This window comes from Schistocerca piceifrons, chromosome 2 (assembly GCF_021461385.2).
Source record: "Schistocerca piceifrons isolate TAMUIC-IGC-003096 chromosome 2, iqSchPice1.1, whole genome shotgun sequence".
Taxonomy (NCBI): Eukaryota; Metazoa; Arthropoda; class Insecta; order Orthoptera; family Acrididae; genus Schistocerca; species Schistocerca piceifrons.
The window spans coordinates 933,488,795-933,508,864 of record NC_060139.1 but is presented as its reverse complement, the minus strand read 5'-3'; the positions used below and the strand labels follow the sequence as shown (position 1 = coordinate 933,508,864).

General features: G+C 37.4%; 1 protein-coding gene across 1 annotated transcript in view; it reads right to left on the bottom strand.

The window, feature by feature from the left end:
- Window positions 1–20,070, bottom strand: part of LOC124772716 (rho GTPase-activating protein conundrum) — a 220,739-nt gene that overhangs the window by 16,176 nt on the left and 184,493 nt on the right. Inside the window, exons 7-11 of the mRNA XM_047249343.1 lie at window positions 18,073–18,283; window positions 14,013–14,163; window positions 13,663–13,757; window positions 8,754–9,003; window positions 6,379–6,565 (exon numbers count right to left, since the gene is read on the bottom strand). Coding sequence (XP_047105299.1) covers window positions 6,379–6,565; window positions 8,754–9,003; window positions 13,663–13,757; window positions 14,013–14,163; window positions 18,073–18,283 — 894 coding nt within the window. The remainder of the gene's footprint in view (window positions 1–6,378; window positions 6,566–8,753; window positions 9,004–13,662; window positions 13,758–14,012; window positions 14,164–18,072; window positions 18,284–20,070) is intronic.

Genomic DNA, 20,070 nt, shown 5'->3' with positions numbered 1-20,070 from the left:
TTGTGGTTTTTCAGGATTTTCTCAGAAATTGCCCATGAACAAATGTTGCTTTTATAAGCCGCCTAAGGTCCACCCTAGACCACACCTAATGCAGAAGAACCAATCAGTTTCCTCAATTTGCCTAGGCTTGAGAAAGTTTGGTAATGTTTAAATTTTGGTCTTTTACTGTAAGACAGCTATAGTATGCTAGTTCTTCCAATAAGTGTATAAATAGTCACGAGGACAAAGGCTACCCAAAACAGTTGACCCCTTGTCAAATGTGTCAATAGAACCTGAGTCGTGATCCTCTGAAAAACCACATTTTCGTGTGCTGCTTTTTGGAACAGATTGGCCCCATGCATGGACCAATTGTATTTGCGAAGATATGTTCAATGTTTAATAAGAAATTATATTTATTCTCTATTTCATTCCAGTGTGTATTTTTGGTGTGTGTCCAATATTCCCCAAATTGCATTATGTTTAAATCACGTCACAACTTCTTTAAAATAACAATGTACTTGAATTGCTATATTTGGAGGTGTGGCCCAGTCCTGGCTTTCAGCGGCCCTGTGCATCCTTACCATTGCGAAATAAATATTGTTCAATGATAGGGACCTGACCAGCCAGAATGGTTGTATAATCGTTGGCTGTAATGCAACCTTGCAGAGCAACCATGAATATCTGTAGAACACCATGATAAGCTTGCCCAATTCATCACCAAACTCCTGCCATGTTTCACTCTTAGCATCAAGCAGTCTGCATTGTAGGCTTGGGGCAGCATAAGCTACACGTAAACTCAGCCAAAAGTTTGAAACTGTGTGAAACAGAACCAATAGGGTTTCTTCCACTGTTCCATAGTCCAGGTTTTATGGATTTGTGTCGCTGGTGTGTGGTTTTGGAATTACAGGTGGTCCTGCAATTCCCAACTTATGGAGCTCCCTTTGTCTTGTTTTGATGCTGACAGGATTCATGAGTGCAACTTTCAGTTCTGCAGTGACTTTTGCAGCTGTCATCTTTTCATTTTTTGTCAAAATCTCTTAAACAACCATCTGTCATGATCACTCAATACAGTTTTGTCTGCATTGTGAGTTAGCATGTGAAAGTTTTCTCATCTCCTGAATGCATATAAATCTTCAATACAGTGTCGCTTGAAATACCAAACGCTTTGGCTGTCTTTGTTATGGAAGCACCTGCCATATCAACAATGTGCCCATGGTGCACTCACAACTATACAAGAACTATTCTCAACATGACTGACACACTTGAACCATACTGAGGACACCACACATATGTCATTCATGGTCAAATACAACAGTGCCACATGCTGGCTTGGCTAGCACCTGCATTTATGTTCAAGCATACATTTCTAATGGTGTTTCCATATTTTTTTCCTACCACTGTATAAGTGGCAAGTAATTTGTAGCAAGAAATTTCTCACTTTACATAATATGTTAATAATTTAAATGATATAATTCTACAGTGAGCCTAAAATTCTATCCTTTTCTTTCTGATCTTAAAATATAATGATATTATGAAAAGTATAGTTGCCACTCACCATATATAGTGGAGATACTGAGTCACAGAGAGGCACAACAAAAAGACTGTCAGATAATGAGCTTTCAGCCAACAAGGCTTTCATCAGAGATAGAACACACACAAACTCACTCAAATGCAACACACACATGACCACACTCTCTGGCTGCTGAGGCCACACTGTCACCGCACCCCCTTGCTTTTCCAGTATGGGCAAGACAGTGAATACAAAATCATAAGTCTGACATTCCTTCAGAGATATGAAGAGAAATGTGAGTTGCTCACTCATTTTGTCACTGGGCATGAAAAACAGGTGTCACATCCCACACCAGAGACAAAGCTACCCATTCATTTGTGGCACAGTGGTTTACCTGTAAATACCAAATTCAAGTATATAACCACCATCAAAATAAATAATGTAAATCAAATAAGTACTTTTCTGGGCTCAACACAGTGTTCAGATTGAGACTTTACTATGAGGGAAGGCTGAATGTTGTTGACAGACACAGTTAAATCTGCCAAGAGTGATCCAGGGCAAAGGAATTTGGAATTGCAAGGGCAGGTAGAACACTTTTGCGCAAACCCATACATCCCATGTGACTGGAATCAGTTCCTTCAATTTGGATGAGAGACTGACTGTCCTATAGCTCTGATCTTGTACCAACATGAGTTCCATCTGTGCCTCCTGCAGCTCTTTCTGGCAGGGAAATGTCATCACATTGGTGGTGAGGAATACAAGGCAGCACTCCAAATGTTTGTGACTGACTCTTATGACATGGACGCACAAATGTTAGTGCACCAGTTATGGAGAAATTAGCATCATTTTATGGCATAATAAGCATCAGTTTTTGCCAGAATAATCATACAAACTCTTTTTTATAAAAAAGTTAGACATTTAATTTTTAAAAAAATAGCCACACAATGTGCATAAAGATGAAACTGGTCACAAAAAAGTTATTGGAGATAAAATAATAATAAAAGAGAATAAATAGTTTTTATTCTTTATAATATGAGCTTTTTAGTGGAATATTTTCTTCTGCATAAACGCCAATAGATTTTTTCCAAAACAGTCTTTGCTTATTTTCTTCTTTTGGCTCTATTTAAGTATTAAGCAACTGATTGTTTCTGCTGAGAAGCAGCAGCATTTTCTCGCTGGTGAACAGAGTGCTCTGACTTAAGGTGTGTCTCAACATTATCTTCCTTTTCCCACCCAGTTCAATCGTTACAAAATCTGCATGACATTGATTTTGAATCTGTTGCACTGATTTTGAATCTGTTGCATGTAAGTCCTGATTAGCATATTGTACATCCCTTTTGCGGGATGTGTGAACCAATCTTGCACTTAACAGGAACTCTCAGCATGATCGTTTTTCTGTGGACATTACAACATAGCACTGTGGATGCAAGCATAGACAAATGAGAATTCTGAATGCCCAATGTGTGTGGAGCGATGCAGGAGGGGGGGAGGGGGAGGGGAACAAACACTACCTCCTTTTTGCAGGTCAGCCAGCCCACACCTTTGTTCTGTTTTTCTCCAAGAGCAAGACAACACATGGGTTGATGATCCATTCTGATGTCCTGAGAGTTGCAATCAAACCCCCTGATGTCTCTTTGCTCATTTCAGTGTAAGAGAAGAAAGTAATTAGCCATGAGCTATGTACAATGCAAAGTAAAGTAGAGTGCATAAAGCATCTGGTAATGGCTACTATGGAAGTACTTGCTGAGGTTGTAAATGAGGTAGTGCACAGCTGACCTCTACCAATATTTTATGCAACCACAGTTCAAAACACACATGCTTACAATGGCCTTGTTACAGTGTCCACATTTTCACATAATATCTACTTTAGCTATCAGACAAATATATGTGTTTCTTTGTTATAGGATGTTAAGTCCCACGACTGAGTCCTACATTGCCGTATGTGGTGTGTAACTCACGGAGACCATTCAAACACCCACTGTTTGATGTGGGACCAGAGCTTAACTTAAGAGTGCATTCGTGTATAGGTGCAGTCTTTATCCTGGTAACACATTCTTATGAGCGTTTCCTTTCCAATTTCAACTTCGCTTGATGTTCTGCAATACCAGTAACCTCAAACTGATTAGTTTTTAAATGCTTCTGAATGTAACACTATTTCTATCTCTCGCAGAATAGCTAACCTGGATACAATTCTCTACAAATAACATTTACTATGTACATTCCCACTTTTGGATTTTGAGGTAGAACTTGCATCTATATGTATCGAAATTTCCTTTCCAGATCAAACAATGGAAAATCCAGGATGTACTGTAACAATATTCTGTCTGACTTCAGCTACCACAGACTGTGCTCGTGTGTGTGTGTGTGTGTGTTTTTGTCTATTTTTGACAAAGGCCTTGTTGGCTGAAAGCTTATTTTGTGACAGTCTTTTTGTTTGTACCTATCTGCAACTCAGCATTTCCTTTCAAGATGACACCGATATAATAAAACAGGCCAATGATGGAAAACTTTTTTTGCTGATAATACCTTATTCTTATGTTTTTAGGGTGGGAAATCCAAATATGATACTTAAAAAAGTGTATCTCTCACCATTTCTTCACATTTTACAGTTAAATTAATTGAATTTAGCGATTTTTTAAAGAATTTAACAGCTTTTATGTAGTTAAAATAATTTAAAAAGGAGGTGTAATGAATGTAGATGACGTTGGTAGCACTGCTGCAAAACATTTGCTGGCAAAAAAAGGTCAGTTCTATTTTTGTGTTAACAGATGGTGTTTTGTTTACTGTCAACCTAACCTCACTTTCCCATTTCCTGTACATGTGCTCAGTATAATGTATAATTATGGTTGTAAAAACTCTGCTGACAGTTTTGTTATATTTGTGGTGAATTTGTGATTAAAAAACACAAAAGAAACATTACAGACTTTACGAAAAAGGTTATCTATTATACTTTGGATCTAAACTTGGTGATCGAGGTAAATCTTGAGCGCAGCATAAGGTATGTTATGTGTGTGTTGAAGATCTGAGAAAATGGTCCAAAAAGGAGGAAAAAACCTTTAGATTTGCTGTTCCTATGATATGGAGGGAGCCAAGAAATCATTCTGATGTTTGCTACTTTTGCAGTGTTGATATTACTGGTCATAATGCGAAAAACAAGAAGGTAATAAGCTACTCTAACCTTCTGTCCACCATCTGACTAGTAGAGCATGGTGTAGATTCGCTGGTTCCTGGACCACCAGATGATTTAAATTCTATTCCAGCAGAAGTGTTTTCTGTTGTACAATCTGATTTGGATGAACCAGATGATGATGAATTCCAATGTAATACAGAAAGTCTAGAGCCCAAATTGTTTACTCAGACTGAGCTTAACGATTTGGTTAGGGATCTGGGCATAATGAAAGAAAAAGCTGAATTGCTTGGCTCTAGATTAAAAGAAAAGAACTTATTGGCAGCTGGAACCAGCATATACGTGTATTGAAAGAGAGAGCAGCAGTTTTCCAAGGTTTTTCAACAAGAACGTGATTTAGTGTACTGCTCAGACATTCCCGGTCTGGTGAATGAGTTTGGTATTGAATACAAAAAGGGAGAATCATTCAAAACTAGTTTTAGGCTGTTTTATTACACAATGGTAACATGTATGCATATATACCTGTTGGACATTCTGTAAATATGGAACAAAGCTATGAAAACCCAGAAATAGTGCTAAATACAATAGGCTATTCTGCTCATGGTTGGATGATATGAGGCGATCTGAAAGTAACATGCATGCTCCTTGGTCAGCAAGGTGGCTTTACGAAATTTCCATGTTTCTCGTGTGAATGGGACAGTAGGGCTAGGGATCAACACTGGTGCAGAAAGAAGTGGCCTGTGAGAGAGTCTTTAAAACCTGGTGAGAAGAACATTCTACATGAAAACCTTGTAGATTTGTAAAACATACTCCTACCACCTCTACATATAAAGTTGGAATCTTGTAAAGGCTTTGCCTAAAGATGGACCATGTTTTAAGTATCTCTGCCAAAAGTTTCCACACCTTTCAGAAGCTAAACTAAAAGAAGACGTCTTTGTCAGACCTGGCATTAGAAAATTGATGACTGATGTTAACTTTGAATCTCCAATGACCTTAAATGAGAAAGAAGCATGGGTATCATTCAAGCTAGTCATTACAAAACTCTTAGGACATGAAGAAGACCCAGAATATGTTTCTATTATAGCTACAATGTTAAAGAAGTTTAAAACTTAAGGATGCTTAATGAGCCTGAAAGGTCACTTTTTAAACAGTCACCTTGATTACTTCCCGGACAATATGGGAGATGTTAGTGAGGAGCAAGGAGAGAGGTTTCACCAGGACATTAATGTGATGGAAAAACGCTACCAAGTCTGCTGGAACACCAACATGATGGGGGACTACTGTTGGTCACTTCACCAAGAAGTTCAGCTAGCGACTCATGATAGAAAAAGCTACACAAGAAGCTTTAATGAAAAAAGAGAAAGAAAATACAAACGAATTCCAGCTGACAAGTGAAACCTCTATTAGCACATATCATTGTTTTAAGTAGCTTACTGCAAATACAAACCACACTTTTTTTCTAAAAATGCATTTCATTAATTTCCCCATTTACTGTATAGCATAAGATTTTTATACTATGTAATAAAAAGCATATTGCTCAAAAACTATGGGTGATACAAAAAACCTAAGGCTAGTTTGGATTCAGCTCATAAAAATCTATAAAGATCAGCTATCAAAGTAAAAAAAGTTTTTCAAAAAAAATTTTTGTTGGCCTGTGTAATTCATGTGCCCCACATTGGTTTAAGCTTTTCCTTTTACACACCCAAACAACACTGCAGACACTTAAAGATATTGAATTATATGACATGTTCTGTTATCTTACCTTGGATGAAACAATGAAGGGGCAATTATCATAGCAACATTGTGCAAGGTCATTTTGTTTTCTGACTGGTGGTGTATAATTTGCAGTAAGAAGCTGAAGAGGGCTCGTAGAGTATAGCGACACTCAGAAGGTAACAGAAGCACCAGCAGATTGAGAGCTCGTTGTCTCAACTCACTTGTAGGCAGTGCTGCACAAATGTAAGACAGAAATATGGAATTAATTATGTCATTTACAGTAAGACAGAGAAAGAAGCCATACTCTCTTAAACAACAAAAATTACAATATGACCAAAAAAGACACACATAAGACAGTTTTGCCATTGATCTTTCTTTTACTTGGGGCAACAGGTGAAACAAGAGTTGAAAGTGCAAAAAGAAGATAGAAGCAGCAGTGTATAAAAATGGTTTGCAGTCTTCTCCAATTAAAATTTACTAGAATTAGGAAACTTCATTTTCTCTAATCAGAGTACTGAGTCAGGAAAGTCAAAGCAAAGAAGTATAAGTTTCTGTTGGGTTCAAATTAATGATATGGTTATAATAGAGGGAAACATTCCACGTAGGAAAATTATATCTAAAAACAAAGATGATGTGACTTACCAAATGAAAGTGCTGGCAGGTCGACAGACACACAAACGAACACAAACATACACACAAAATTCAAGCATACACACAAAATTCAAGCTTTCGCTCAACTCACTTGTAGGCGAAAGCTTGTTGCGAAAGCTTGAATTTTGTGTGTATGTTTGTGTTCGTTTGTGTGTCTGTCAACCTGCCAGCACTTTCATTTGGTAAGTCACATCATCTTTGTTTTTAGAAGTATAAGTTTCATTTGATTAAAACTGTGGTAACATTTCCCATAATTCTTAACTGTAATTAGGTACGGCATTGATAAAGGAACAAGGAAGCAAGTAAATAATTTTAAAAAATTTCAGGAAGCGACAGGTAATGCCACACCTGGTTGAATAAATCAAGGAACATTTACAATAAATCAACCTGGACTACTGTTTGGCCAATGCTCAGAAATTTGTGGAGCAAACCACAGATTTATACCGTTGAATCACTAAAACTAGCTTGATGTACATGAGCACAAGCTGTCCTGCCACCATCATATGGCAGATTGACATAAAACTTGTGACAATAGTTTTGTATACAGTAGATTAAAAAACACTTTAAAAATAGTAGCTGAAATGAGAAAACTACCCAGTGCAAGTCCACTGTCATTAAATAAGCTGTCATAGAACCAACTGTGACAGCTCATGCTGCTTGCTTGTACTATAGACACTTAACGAACTTCTTTGTGTACATCAACAGTAATGAGATGCTCTTTGCACTATCATTTCCTACCTTTGTAGCAGCAGTCATTTGGTTGAGATGCACATGAACAGTGCCTTAATGTGCACTCAGTTACCAGTGTTATTATTTGTTAAACAATCAATAGGAAAAAATTGCAGCACCAGTGAAGCAGCAGTGTTTAAATAGGAGAGGAGCAGTTACATGAAGGGAATTCTGTTGTAGCTGAAGAACACCCTCCTTCGCTGGCCAAGCAAGAGGAGTTGTCATAAGAATAGCAGAAATTGGTCACAGTGTCAAAAAAATTAAACTGCAACTGATGCTGTAATCTCTTTCCAATTTATTGCTAGAGTTTTAGATACCCAGCATGTCTAACATGCTGGAAAAAATGTTAGACAATTACCAGTGCTATGACAGTTTATAACCTGACAGGTGATTTGCACTGGATAGTATTTTTGTTTTGGCTACTATTTTAAACTGTTTGTTTTTATGTTGCCTGTATGTAAGACTACTTGTCAAAGGTTTTATGTTTGTTGCCCATATCCTGGTGGCTTGATGGTTAGGTGGCTTGTGTTCATGCACATCAAGTAACTTTGATTGATTCTGTTTACGGGCGTACCTGTCACTTCTTGTAATTTTCTTATCTTTTTTTCCCTTTCCTTTAACAAAGTTGTATGTGATTACAGTCTGTCCTTTACATCTACTGCTTGAAAATGACACAGCAGCCAAAACTGGCCAATATTAAAAAAATAAATGATATTTATTGTTGGAGACGGGTAATGTTGTCATTTCACAAATTTTGTACAACTGTGGTACCTGACAAAAGGAAAGTGATATGTGAAATAGTTTTTTGTATTTCGTTTTCAAGATTTAGCACTACTTAAGAACTGAAATTTTATATGCATCAATAATTGACTTGTCACTTTAGATAAATAATGTCACTTTACAACAGGAACACACTTTTTTTTTATGGAACACTGCTGGAAAAATTAAAAGCCTGTTGCTATGCCCATTTGTCAGGTCAGTTCATTGACTGAATAGTGGCACATAATTATCATTATTATGGTGTCCCAATACTGTACTAACCGTGCACTTGGTAGAACATGTCTGTAAGCTCTGCAGTAAGCAAGGGCTGAGGTAATTCTCTCAAGAGCTTTTTGAGAACTGCAGCAAGCTCGTGTGGACCAGCACCAGAAATGCGTGCTTCGGCAGCTTCAGGCTGTCGGTAGAACTCTGCTTCAAGGCCAGCCAATAGCGCATCCACTCGCTGCTGTAAACCAGGTACACGAAGTAGTCCTTCTTCTCGCAGTCCTCTCCTTTCCAGTTGTGCCAGCAGCTGCACACATTACAAGAATCTACATCAGTCCTACTGTCATTTGTAATTTTGTTGCAGTCATAGACCAGGTAACTAATGAGGAGGTACTGAGTCAAACAGGGGAGAAAAGAAATTTATGGCACAACTTGACTAAAAGAAGAGATCACTTGATAGGACACATCCTCAGGCATCAATGGATATGATATAGTCAGACTAGTAATGAAGGGGTGTGTAGGGACTAAAAATTTTCGAGAGACGCCAAGGCTTGCCTACAGCAAGCAGCTTCAAAGGAATGTAGGCCTTAGTAGTTATGTATAGATGAACAGACTTAAATATGATAGACTAGCATGGAGAACTGCATCAAACCAGTCTTCAAAATGAAGACCACAGCAACAACAACAACAACAACAACAACATAATTTCTACCTCCTACAAATGTTGCTGAGTCTAATGAGTTTTATTTTACTTTGCAAATACAGGTAGGACATGCACATGACCACATTATATTGGATGTAATAAGCACAACTCAAGGTTCACATCACTCTTTTCTTATACAAATTCACGGCTAATGTGTACACTAACAGCAGCAGGCAACAGAATGTTTGGTTAGTATTTTTGTTTTACTGTGCCAGTACACTTTTTGTTTTACTATGCCTGTACACTAGTATGTATTGAAAATTCAGCACTGATTTTACTTCAGACCATCACCAAACTAAAACATGCAATTTGGCACACAACATAAATTTTATCGAATCAACATTACATCTGTAAGAGAACAGTACACATTCTCAATTTCTTTACTTGACACTCTAAAGAGACGGTCTTTCAACAGATTTTTTGTTACTGGTTATTATATTTTATATTAACTGTTGAATGTAAATAACAGTTATGAATGCATCACAATAATGTTTGTATTGCTGTTAATGAGGAAAAATATGCAAATGAGTGAGATCATGAAGCCTACTACGAGCATGTATCTTATACATGTAAAATTCATCAATAGTGCTGTCATGTTGTTATCTGAAGTACAAATAACTGCTGAAAGAGTACTGAACTAATACTTTGTTGCAATCACAATTCTACTGTGGATGAAGACTACTGATCTGGCAGTTGAGAAATGTATCAATCTAGGCTGTATTCAACCATCTCTACATGATCAATTTGGCCTCTAGATGTCCATTGTAAAGAACAGTACAAACCCCCTCCTTAACTGGGCACAAAAGTCGGTAAGGAAACATATTGAACAGAACATAGATCAATATAATGTCCCCTTCACTGACAATTGCAGGATTTGTCTGTTGACTGATGATCATTGTAGAGCGAGGTGGCCAGATACAAGTACACAGCTCATCAATGTTGTCATGTGAGGGCAGGTGGGTCTCTCATATTTTGGGCTGGTGGCATTGTGTATGGATTTTGCAAGTTCCACATTATTTTTATCATCTGGATATAGCTCTGGATACTAGTATAATTAAAATGTTTTTATTTTCTTACACAATCACAATTATCTTTACAGATGATCAGTTTCAAGAGTTTGAAATGAATATTTACAGATCTAAAAATAAAAAAAGGGATAAAAACTTCAAATTGAGATGTCATGTAAAATACATTTAGTATTGTGAAATAATGTGACAGTAAAATGTTCATACCCAGTTGTTCTCTAACTTAAAAGATATTCTGCTACATTTTATACAATAGAATCAAACATAGTAAAATACTGAAGCAGAGTTAGTCAAGGTCTACAATAGGGCTTTTCCTCTTCAATAGTTGGTTTATTTACATCACAGTCAGTCAAGTGTTTCAAGTGTCAGCAGCAGGACCAGCATACCACCAGATTTCCACAACAGGAGGTCATTGTACAATTCCATGCTGAAAAGTAATGCCTCTGATTCTTTTGTTATTGTGAAAACTCTTAATGCTCTTTAAAGAAAATAAACACTATTAACGGTCTACATATTTATTCTTCATGTCTACATACTTGTTTCTCAACATAGTCACCTCGGCAATCAACACATTTCTCCTCTCTACGAGAGACCAGTTTGCTGATACTGTCACTGTTGAATGTTTGACTTTGCTGACACAGCCACAACCTCACCTCATCTTGCACTGCTTCATCACTGTTGAAGAGATGTCCTCGAAGGTATTCTTTAAGTTTTGGAAACAGAAGAAAATCAGATGTGGGCAATTCAAAACAGTATGGATGGTAATTGACAACAGTGAACCCAAGGCATCAGATTGTTGCAGATGTCACAGCACTCGTGTGCAGTCTAGTATTGTCATGCTGAAGGAGAGGATGCTCAATGTGTGGACAAACTCTTCAAATTCGAAACTTGATTACAGCTCGCTATTTCCCACGCACCAACATTGCTACATTACACATCGCCATGTCACACACTACAATTTGGAGCACTCTAGCAGCAGAGGGCTGCAAATACGTAGACATGAAGAATAAAGATGTAGAACATTAATAACATTTGTTTCGTGTAAAAAGCTTTAAGAGTTTTCATGTAGAAAATTAAGATGCATTACTTTTCAGCACACCCTCATATATACTGTAATCCTTCCCATCCTGTGTGGTAATCCTCCCCCTACCCACTGTTCTGGGTGACGTACCAATAACTCTCCCCATTTCTTGATCCTTGCCAGTCATTTTTCTTCATTGCTCTTCTTTTCCCTTCAACACTTCTGCCAGAAGAAGGAGTCACTGGCTTCAAAAGCCTGCACATTTCCACAACTTTTACTTTTTTTTTCATCTACTGCTCCTTAGTGAGCAGATTTTTTGTATCTATCCAATTATACTGTATATACTGAATTCACATTCAGCAACTTATTCAGCTCCTTGTTTGCTGGGTAAATTTCTGGTTTCTGCAGTGTGCACAGATGATATCTCTAGCTGGCTGTGTGAAAGATCTTTTGATTTTTATCAATATTTGAAATGTTATTTTTTCAAGTCCGTAAGTGAAAATGCAATGTTGTCTTGTTACTAGTGCATGTATGCCATAGAGAAAGAGCAGTAGCTCAAAAGCTAAGACTGCAACACTAATCAGTCAGCTGTCAGTGAGTGGCTGTCTTTTCTCAAGTTTGCCAAGGGGGGACTGTCAAAGTCTCAGGACCAGTACATAGACACATCCATAACCAAACATACACTGAAGAGCCAAAGAAACTGGTACACCTGCCTAATATTGTGTAGGGCCACCGCGAGCTTGCAGAAGTGCCGCAACACAATATGGCATGGACTTGACTAATGTCTGAAGTAGTACTGGAGGTAACTGACATGATGAAACCTGCTGGGCTGTCCACAAATCCATTAGAGCACGAGGGGGTGGAGATCTTTTCTGACCAGCACGTTCCAAGGCATCTCAGACATGCACAATAATGTTCATGTTTGGGAAATCTGGTGGCCAGCAGAAATGTTTAAACTCACAAGAGTGTTTCTGGATCCACTCTGAAGCATTTCTGGACATGTGGAGCATCGCATTGTCCTGCTGGAGTTGCCCAAGTCTGTCGGAATGCACAACAGGCATGAATAGATGCAGGTGATCAGACAGGATGCTTACATATGTGTCACCTGTCAGAGTCATACCTAGACCTATCAGGAGTCCCATCACTCCAACAGCACATGCCTCCACCAGATTTAACAGTCACCTGTTGACAAGCAGTTTCCAAGGATTCACGAAGTTGTCTTTGTACCCATACATGTCCATCCGCTTGATACAATTTGAGATGAGACTTGCCCGACTAGGCAACATGGTTCCAGTCATCAACAGTCCAATGTTGGTGTTGACAGGCCCAGGCAAGATGTGAAGCTTTGTGTCGTGCAGTCATCATGGATACACAAGTGAGCCTTTGACTCCAAAAGCCCAAATCGATGACGTTTGATTGAATGGTTCACACAGTGACATTTGTTGATGGCCCAGCACTGAAATCTGTAGCAATCTGTAAAAGGATTGCATTTCTGTCACACTAAATGATTCTCTTCAGTCGTTGTTGGTCTCGTTCTTGCAGGATCTTTTTCTGGCCACAGCGATGTTGGAGATTTGATGTTTTACTAGATTCTTGATATTCATGGCACACTCATGATATGGTCATATGGGAAAATCCCCACTTCATCACTACCTTGGAGATGCTGCGTCCCATTGGTCGTGTGCTGACTATGACACCATGTTCAAACTCACTTAAATCTTGATCACCTGTCATTGTAGCAGCAGTAACCGATCTAACGATTGCACCAGACACTTGTTGTCTTATATAGGTGTAACCAACTGCAACGCCATATTCTGCCTGTTTCTGTATTTCTATATTTGAATACACATGCCTGTACCAGTTTCTTTGGCACTTCAGTGTATATTGTACTTTCTGGCGACAGTCCTGATACTTTCTGAAATATTATTTAAAAAGTGGAGGGAAATAAAATGTATCAAATTTGCTTGATGACAAGGGTATGAGCAGCCACTCAGAACTCTGTAAAATGCAATGAGTAAAGATGATGCTTTCTGTCACACTTTTATTCTGAGAAATCTATCCTAGACCTTGGTATGTATGATTTCCTTATTGTAGCACTTTTTTATGGATCTCCAAAAAACCAACTTTATTTTCAACTTTTAATTTGTTCTTTTGTCCAAAATGTGATTCTTTCACCAACATATCTTAATAATGGAAAATAATGTTTATACTTTTTACCTTCTGGAAAATAAGAGGCACTTTACAATCCTCTCCAATGATTTGATGATCTTTTTCTAGCAGTGCTGCTAAAGAAACTCCAAATACATTTCCTTCTGAAAAAAGGAAATATACTCATTAAGAATTACACAAAGGCACGTTTCATAGGCTACTAGCATAAATAAAGTAAATAAATTAGGAGTAAAGGTAACAACTCATAGTATAATGCAGGTACTGAGTCATCAACAGCCACATAAACAAGACTGAAAATATTGCTGTTTTTCAGGCAAATCCATTTTGAACTGGAGCATGAATCATGTTATATTTACTTCTAAATTATTTACATTCTATGTAAATAAACGTCATATTACCTTCTTTTCTCTTCTTTTTTGGAGTTTTCCTTTTAGTAAAAGTAATATTGTAAGCATCAAGAAGTGCCGTTACTTCCAGCAACAAGAGAGGGCGAAGCCTGAGCATGTCATCTTCACCAAGAAACTCTATCCACGTACGACCTGCTGGAACCTGGATAAAAAAGAAATACATATTAATTAAGTACTATTGGCAATATGGTATGGTATATTATTTTACTTCAAAATACTGTTGAATATAAACCCAAGTTGCATATTAAGTATGAACACTTTACACGCATCTCATCCCTGTGCAAAAATGTTGTTATTCAGTCACTGAATTTTTAAATGATGTTAAAGAGTTCTTTGAAGAGTAATGTAACAACTTTGTACTGATGGTTGAACATTAAGATTAATTTTAGATTTTTTTCTGATACATAGTGTGTATTTCAGTTAAATTACTTGTAGTGATGAGTCTCTTGCACTTTGATTTGATTTATGTGTGTATATAATGAGATAATGAAATAATGATTCTGATTTTTTGATTCTAATTCTGGTATTCTAAACTCACTCCAGGTTGATATAAGTATAATATATCCTAAAATGTGAATCATGAAATCTTTTGGAATGATTTTCAGACATGAAAAAATACTAAACTATTTTACTTTTATTTATTTAATTTTACTTGATACCTCAGATACAAGCCAATTTAAAATTTAACTGAGTCAGACAAATATCCTTTGGCTACATTTAATATCTTTACATAAAGAATCAATTCCAGGAGCCCATACAAAACGTAATACTTAATTAAAGTATCTATTAAACACGCGAGGCAATACTGACCCTATGACTTATCTTAGAAGATAGAGTAAGGAAAGGCAAACCTACATTTCTAGCATTTGTAGACTTAGAGAAAGCTTTTGACAGTGTTGACTGGAATACTCTCTTTCAAATTCTGAAGGTGGCAGGGGTAAAATACAGGAAGCGAAAGGCTATTTACAATTTGTACAGAAACTAAATGGCAGATGGCAGCTGAAAGAGTCAAGGGGCATGAAAGGGAAGCAGTGGTTGGGAAGGGAGTGAGACAGGGTTGTAGCCTATCCCCGATGTTATTCAATCTGTATACTGAGCAAGCAATAAAGGAAACAAAAGAAAAATTAGGAGTAGGAATTAAAATCCATGGAGAAGAAATAAAAACTTTGAGGTTCACCGATGTCACTGAAATTCTGTCAGAGACAGCAAAGGATCTGGAAGAGCAGTTGAACAGAATGGACAGTGTCTTGAAAGGAGGATATAAGATGTACATCAACAAAAGCAAAATGAGGATAGTGGAATGTAGTAAAATTAAATCGGGTGATGCTGAGGGAATCAGATTAGGAAATGAGACACTTAAAGTAGTAGGTGAGTTTTTCCATTTGGGGAGCAAAATAACTGATGATGGTCGAAGTAGAGAGGATATAAAATGTAGACTGGCAATGGCAAGGAAAGTGTTTCTGAAGAAGAGAAATTTGTTAACATCGAGTATTGATTTAAGTGTCAGGAAGTCGTTTCTGAAAGTATTTGTATGGAGTGTAGCCATGTATGGAAGTGAAACATGGACGATAAATAGTTTAGACAAGAAGAGAATAGAAGCTTTCGAAATGTGGTGCTACAGAAGAATGCTGAAAATTTGATGGGTAGATCACATAACTAATGAGGAGGTATTGAACAGAATTGTGGAGAAGAGAAATTTGTGGCACAACTTGACTGGAGGAAGGGATCAGTTGGTAGGACATGTTCTGAGGCATCAAGGGATCACCAATTTAGCATTGGAGGGCAGCATGGAGGGTAAAAATCTTAGAGGGAGAGCAAGAGATGAATACACTAAGCAGATTCAGTAGGATGTAGGTTGCAGTAGGTACTGGAAGATGAAGAAGCTTGCACAGGATAGAGTAGCAAGGAGAGCTGCATCAAACCAGTCTCTGGATTGAAGACTACAACAACAACAACATTAAACTGATGTAGTAATATGTAAATGCAATGATTTTCATGTCTCCAGTCACTGGGAATCTTTATGAATAAGTTTATGAATATGAAATGGTCCTCTGAAAAACATTCTCAAACTGATTTCACATGCATATGAAATTTCATTATTTCTCTTTTGTGTGTGTGCGTTTTTTTTGGAGGGGGCCACCTACAGTTAACAAGTTTGCTTTGGTGGCTACTTATTTTCTGTAAAGAACTGATAAGTCATTTAATTTTTATCTCAGCCTCTGAGAAATTAATTTTGGAGTGATTTTTTGAATCTTCTGGTGTCTCATTTGCATTTCTCTTATGATTTTCTCTGCTTCCGAGCTGAGTTATGGACGTAATTTCATCAATTACTAGCACTATAATTTCTATTAATATTTTATGCCTTCTACCAAGCTTTATTGATCAGTTCTTTACTATTAATGGTCACAGGGAAGTTAATGGCAAACACCTACATCTACACCTATACTCTGCAAAAACTGTGAAGTGCCTAGCAGAGAGTACATCCCATTGTACCAGTTTAAGGGTTTTTTCCCAATTCCATTCATGTATGATGTGCAGGAAGAATGATTATTTAAATGACCCCATGCATGCTGTAATTAATCTAATCTTGCCCTCATTATCTCTACAGCAGTGATACATAAGGGGTTGTAGTATATTCCTAGAATCATCATTTAAAGCCAGTTCTTCAAACTTTCTAAGTAGGTTTTCTTGGGACAGTTTACATCTCTCTTCAAGAGTCTGCCAGTACAGTTTCTTCAGCATCTCTGCAACATGCTGTCATAGGTCAATCAAACATGCGACCATTTGCACTACCCATCTCTGTATACACTCAATACCCCTCTTACTCTTGTCTGGTATGGGCCCCACACACTTGAGCAGTATTCTGGGAGGGTAGACAGACTGCATTTCACAAGCATACTACGAATAAACCAAAGTCTGCCACTTTCTTTGCCCATGGCTGAGTCTATGTAACCATTCCATTTCATGTCCCTACAAAGTGTTACACCCACATACTTGTAGGAGTTACTTGATTGCAATTGTGAATCACTGATACTATAGTCATAGGATACTACCCTTTTTGCTTTGTGAAGTGCACAATTTACATTTTTGAACATTTAAAGCAAGTTGTTAATCTTTGCACCACCTTGAAATCTTATCAAGATCTGACTGAATGTTGATGCAGCTTATTTCAGACACTAATTCATTACAGATAATTGGAGCACCTGCAAAAAGTTTGAGGTTACTATTAATATTACTCACACATCATTAGTATGCAACATGAAGAGCAAGGGTCCCAACACACTTCCCTACGCTACACTCAAAGTTACTTCTGCATCTGTCTATGGCTCTCCATCCATTTTACTTTTGATAATAAAGGCAGATGTGGTACTGAGTCAAGTACTTTTTGGATATTAACTACACCTACCGGACTGCTTGGATCCAAGGCTTTCAGTAAGTCATGTGAGAAAAGTGAGTATTGAGTTTCACATGACCAATGTTTTTGGAATCCATGTTGGTTGGCATGGAGGATGTTATTCTGTTCAATATACCTCATTATGTTTGAGCTCAGAGTATTTTCTAAGATTCTGGAACAAAACATTGTCATGGATACTGGATAGTAGTTCTGTGGATCACTTCTATGGGTGTGATCTGTGCTTTCTTCCAGCAACTGGGCACAATTTTTTGTCTGAGGGATTTACAACAGATTATAGTTAAGCTGATAGGGATTCCATCGAGCCCTGGAGCTTTGTAAATTTTTACTCTGGAGTGAACTGGATAAACAATTTTTAACCGTTATTTAGAAAAGGCAACTGAGGAATAGTTGAATAACATTATACACAGCTTCAGTACTGAAAAAGTATGAACTCCAAGACAAAAACTTCAAATAACACAATAAGAAATAGTTTTATATCGCATAACATTTCATTCCAAAAACTACGTTGTCATATAAATAAACTTTATATATATATATATATATATATATATATATATATATATATATATATATATATATATATATATATATATATATATATATATATATATATATATGCAGAAAATTAACACTTACCTTGCCTTTTGGCAATCCATTAGGATACTGTTGTCTTTTACTTTGGCTCTGAAGACAGATTTCTTCAAAACCAAGTTGTCCAATAGACCCAGACCTTCTAATGTGTCCTTTTACATGATTTCTTTGGTTAGACATTCGGAGTTCATTCTCACTAGTTGTATCTATATTATATAGATTACTGTGACTTCTTGCAACAGATACATGACCATTTCTGCGTACAAGAAATATTTCCTTAATACATGAAAATGAAGGCAACATTCAAAATGTTTGCAAGCTGTTGTACATTAGCAGTACACAGGCCATGGATATTAGTCCTTAATTACTCTTCTCCTGCCTCACAATGCCACTCAAGTTAATTTATTAATTACACAGCTATACACACACTAAAATCAAGACATTCAAGAAAAATTTAGAATTGATTAAGATGCATTAGTCTGCATCCATAGCTGATTGGTCTGCATGGCTGACTGACTTGCAGGAGATCCAGGTTCCTGATACAGCCATGGATTTTTTCCATGGTGGGAGGACTGGTACAAGGTGCATTCAGCCTTGTGAGGCCAACTGAGAAGCTACTTGACTGTTTAGTAATTGTTCCAAGGTCAAGAAACCCGACAATTATGGGGAGAGTGGCCACATGCGCCTCCACATCACACATAATGATGCCATTGACAGAGAATGACATGGAGTCCAGTCAGGCTGATTGCTCTATCTAGGGCCAGAATGCTGAACTTTACCTACCTTATCAAAGGACATTAATCTCAAACAGGGAAATGTCAGATTAGTTCTTGGATTCATCCTTACTTGTTCAAAATCAAAAAGTGGTTCAAATGGCTCTGAACACTATGGGACTTGACATCTGGGGTCATCAATCCCCTAGAACTTAGAACTACTTAAACCCAACTAACCTAAGGACATCACACACACATCCATGCCTGAGGCAGGATTCAAACCTGCAACCATAGCAGTCGCGTGGTTACGGACTGAAGCTCCTAGAACCGCTCGGCCACCGCGGCCGGCTAGTTCAAAATGAAACCTATTATTCTCTGTAGCAAAACTTTCATACAGGAAATGTATAAGTCAAATGATACAATATGTCAGGAGTATCAGTTCACATTAAATCTGCTCAACTGTAATTTTGTTTCAACATTGTGTGGATATATCGATATAATAATGAGAAGACACTTGTGATTAATATCATATCCTACTGTACACTGAAACAGAAGTAAATCTACATCTACATCTACATCTGCAAGTGCAAACCATGATGAGGTGAACGGCAGAGGGTTCATCCAATTGTACCAGTTATTAGGGTTTCTTCCTGTTCCATTGACATATGGAGCACAGGAAGAATGATTTTCTGAATGCCTCTGTGCATGCAGTAATTATTATGATCTTATCTTCATGATCCCTACTTGAGCAATATGTAGGGGGTTGCAGTAAGTTCCTAGAGTAATCATTTAAAGCCAATTCTTGAAACTTTGTTAATAAACTTTCTTGGGTTCGTTTATGTCTATCTTCAAGAGTCCTCCAGTTCAGTTCCTTCAGTATCTCTGTGACACCCTCCCATGGATTAAAAAAAAAACTGTAATCTCTCACACTGCCCTTCTCTCTATACGTTCAATATCTGTTAGGCCTGTCTGGTATGGGTCCCACAAACTTGAGCAATATTCTAGAACCAGTCACATGAGGGAATTTTAGCAATCTCCTTTGTAGATTGATTGCATTTCCCCAGTATTCTATCAATAAACTGGAAGTCGGCCACCTGCTTTACCCACGACTGAACCTATGTAATCATTCCATTTCATATCACCTCACAGTGTTACACCCAGGTATTTGTATGAGTTGGCTGATTCAAAAAGTGAATCAATGATATAGTCATAAGATACTATGTTTTTTTTATTTTGTGAAGTGCAAAATTTTACATTTCTGAACATTTAAAGCAAGTTGCCAATCTCTGCACCACTCTGAAATCTGACAATATTTATGCAGCTTCTTTCA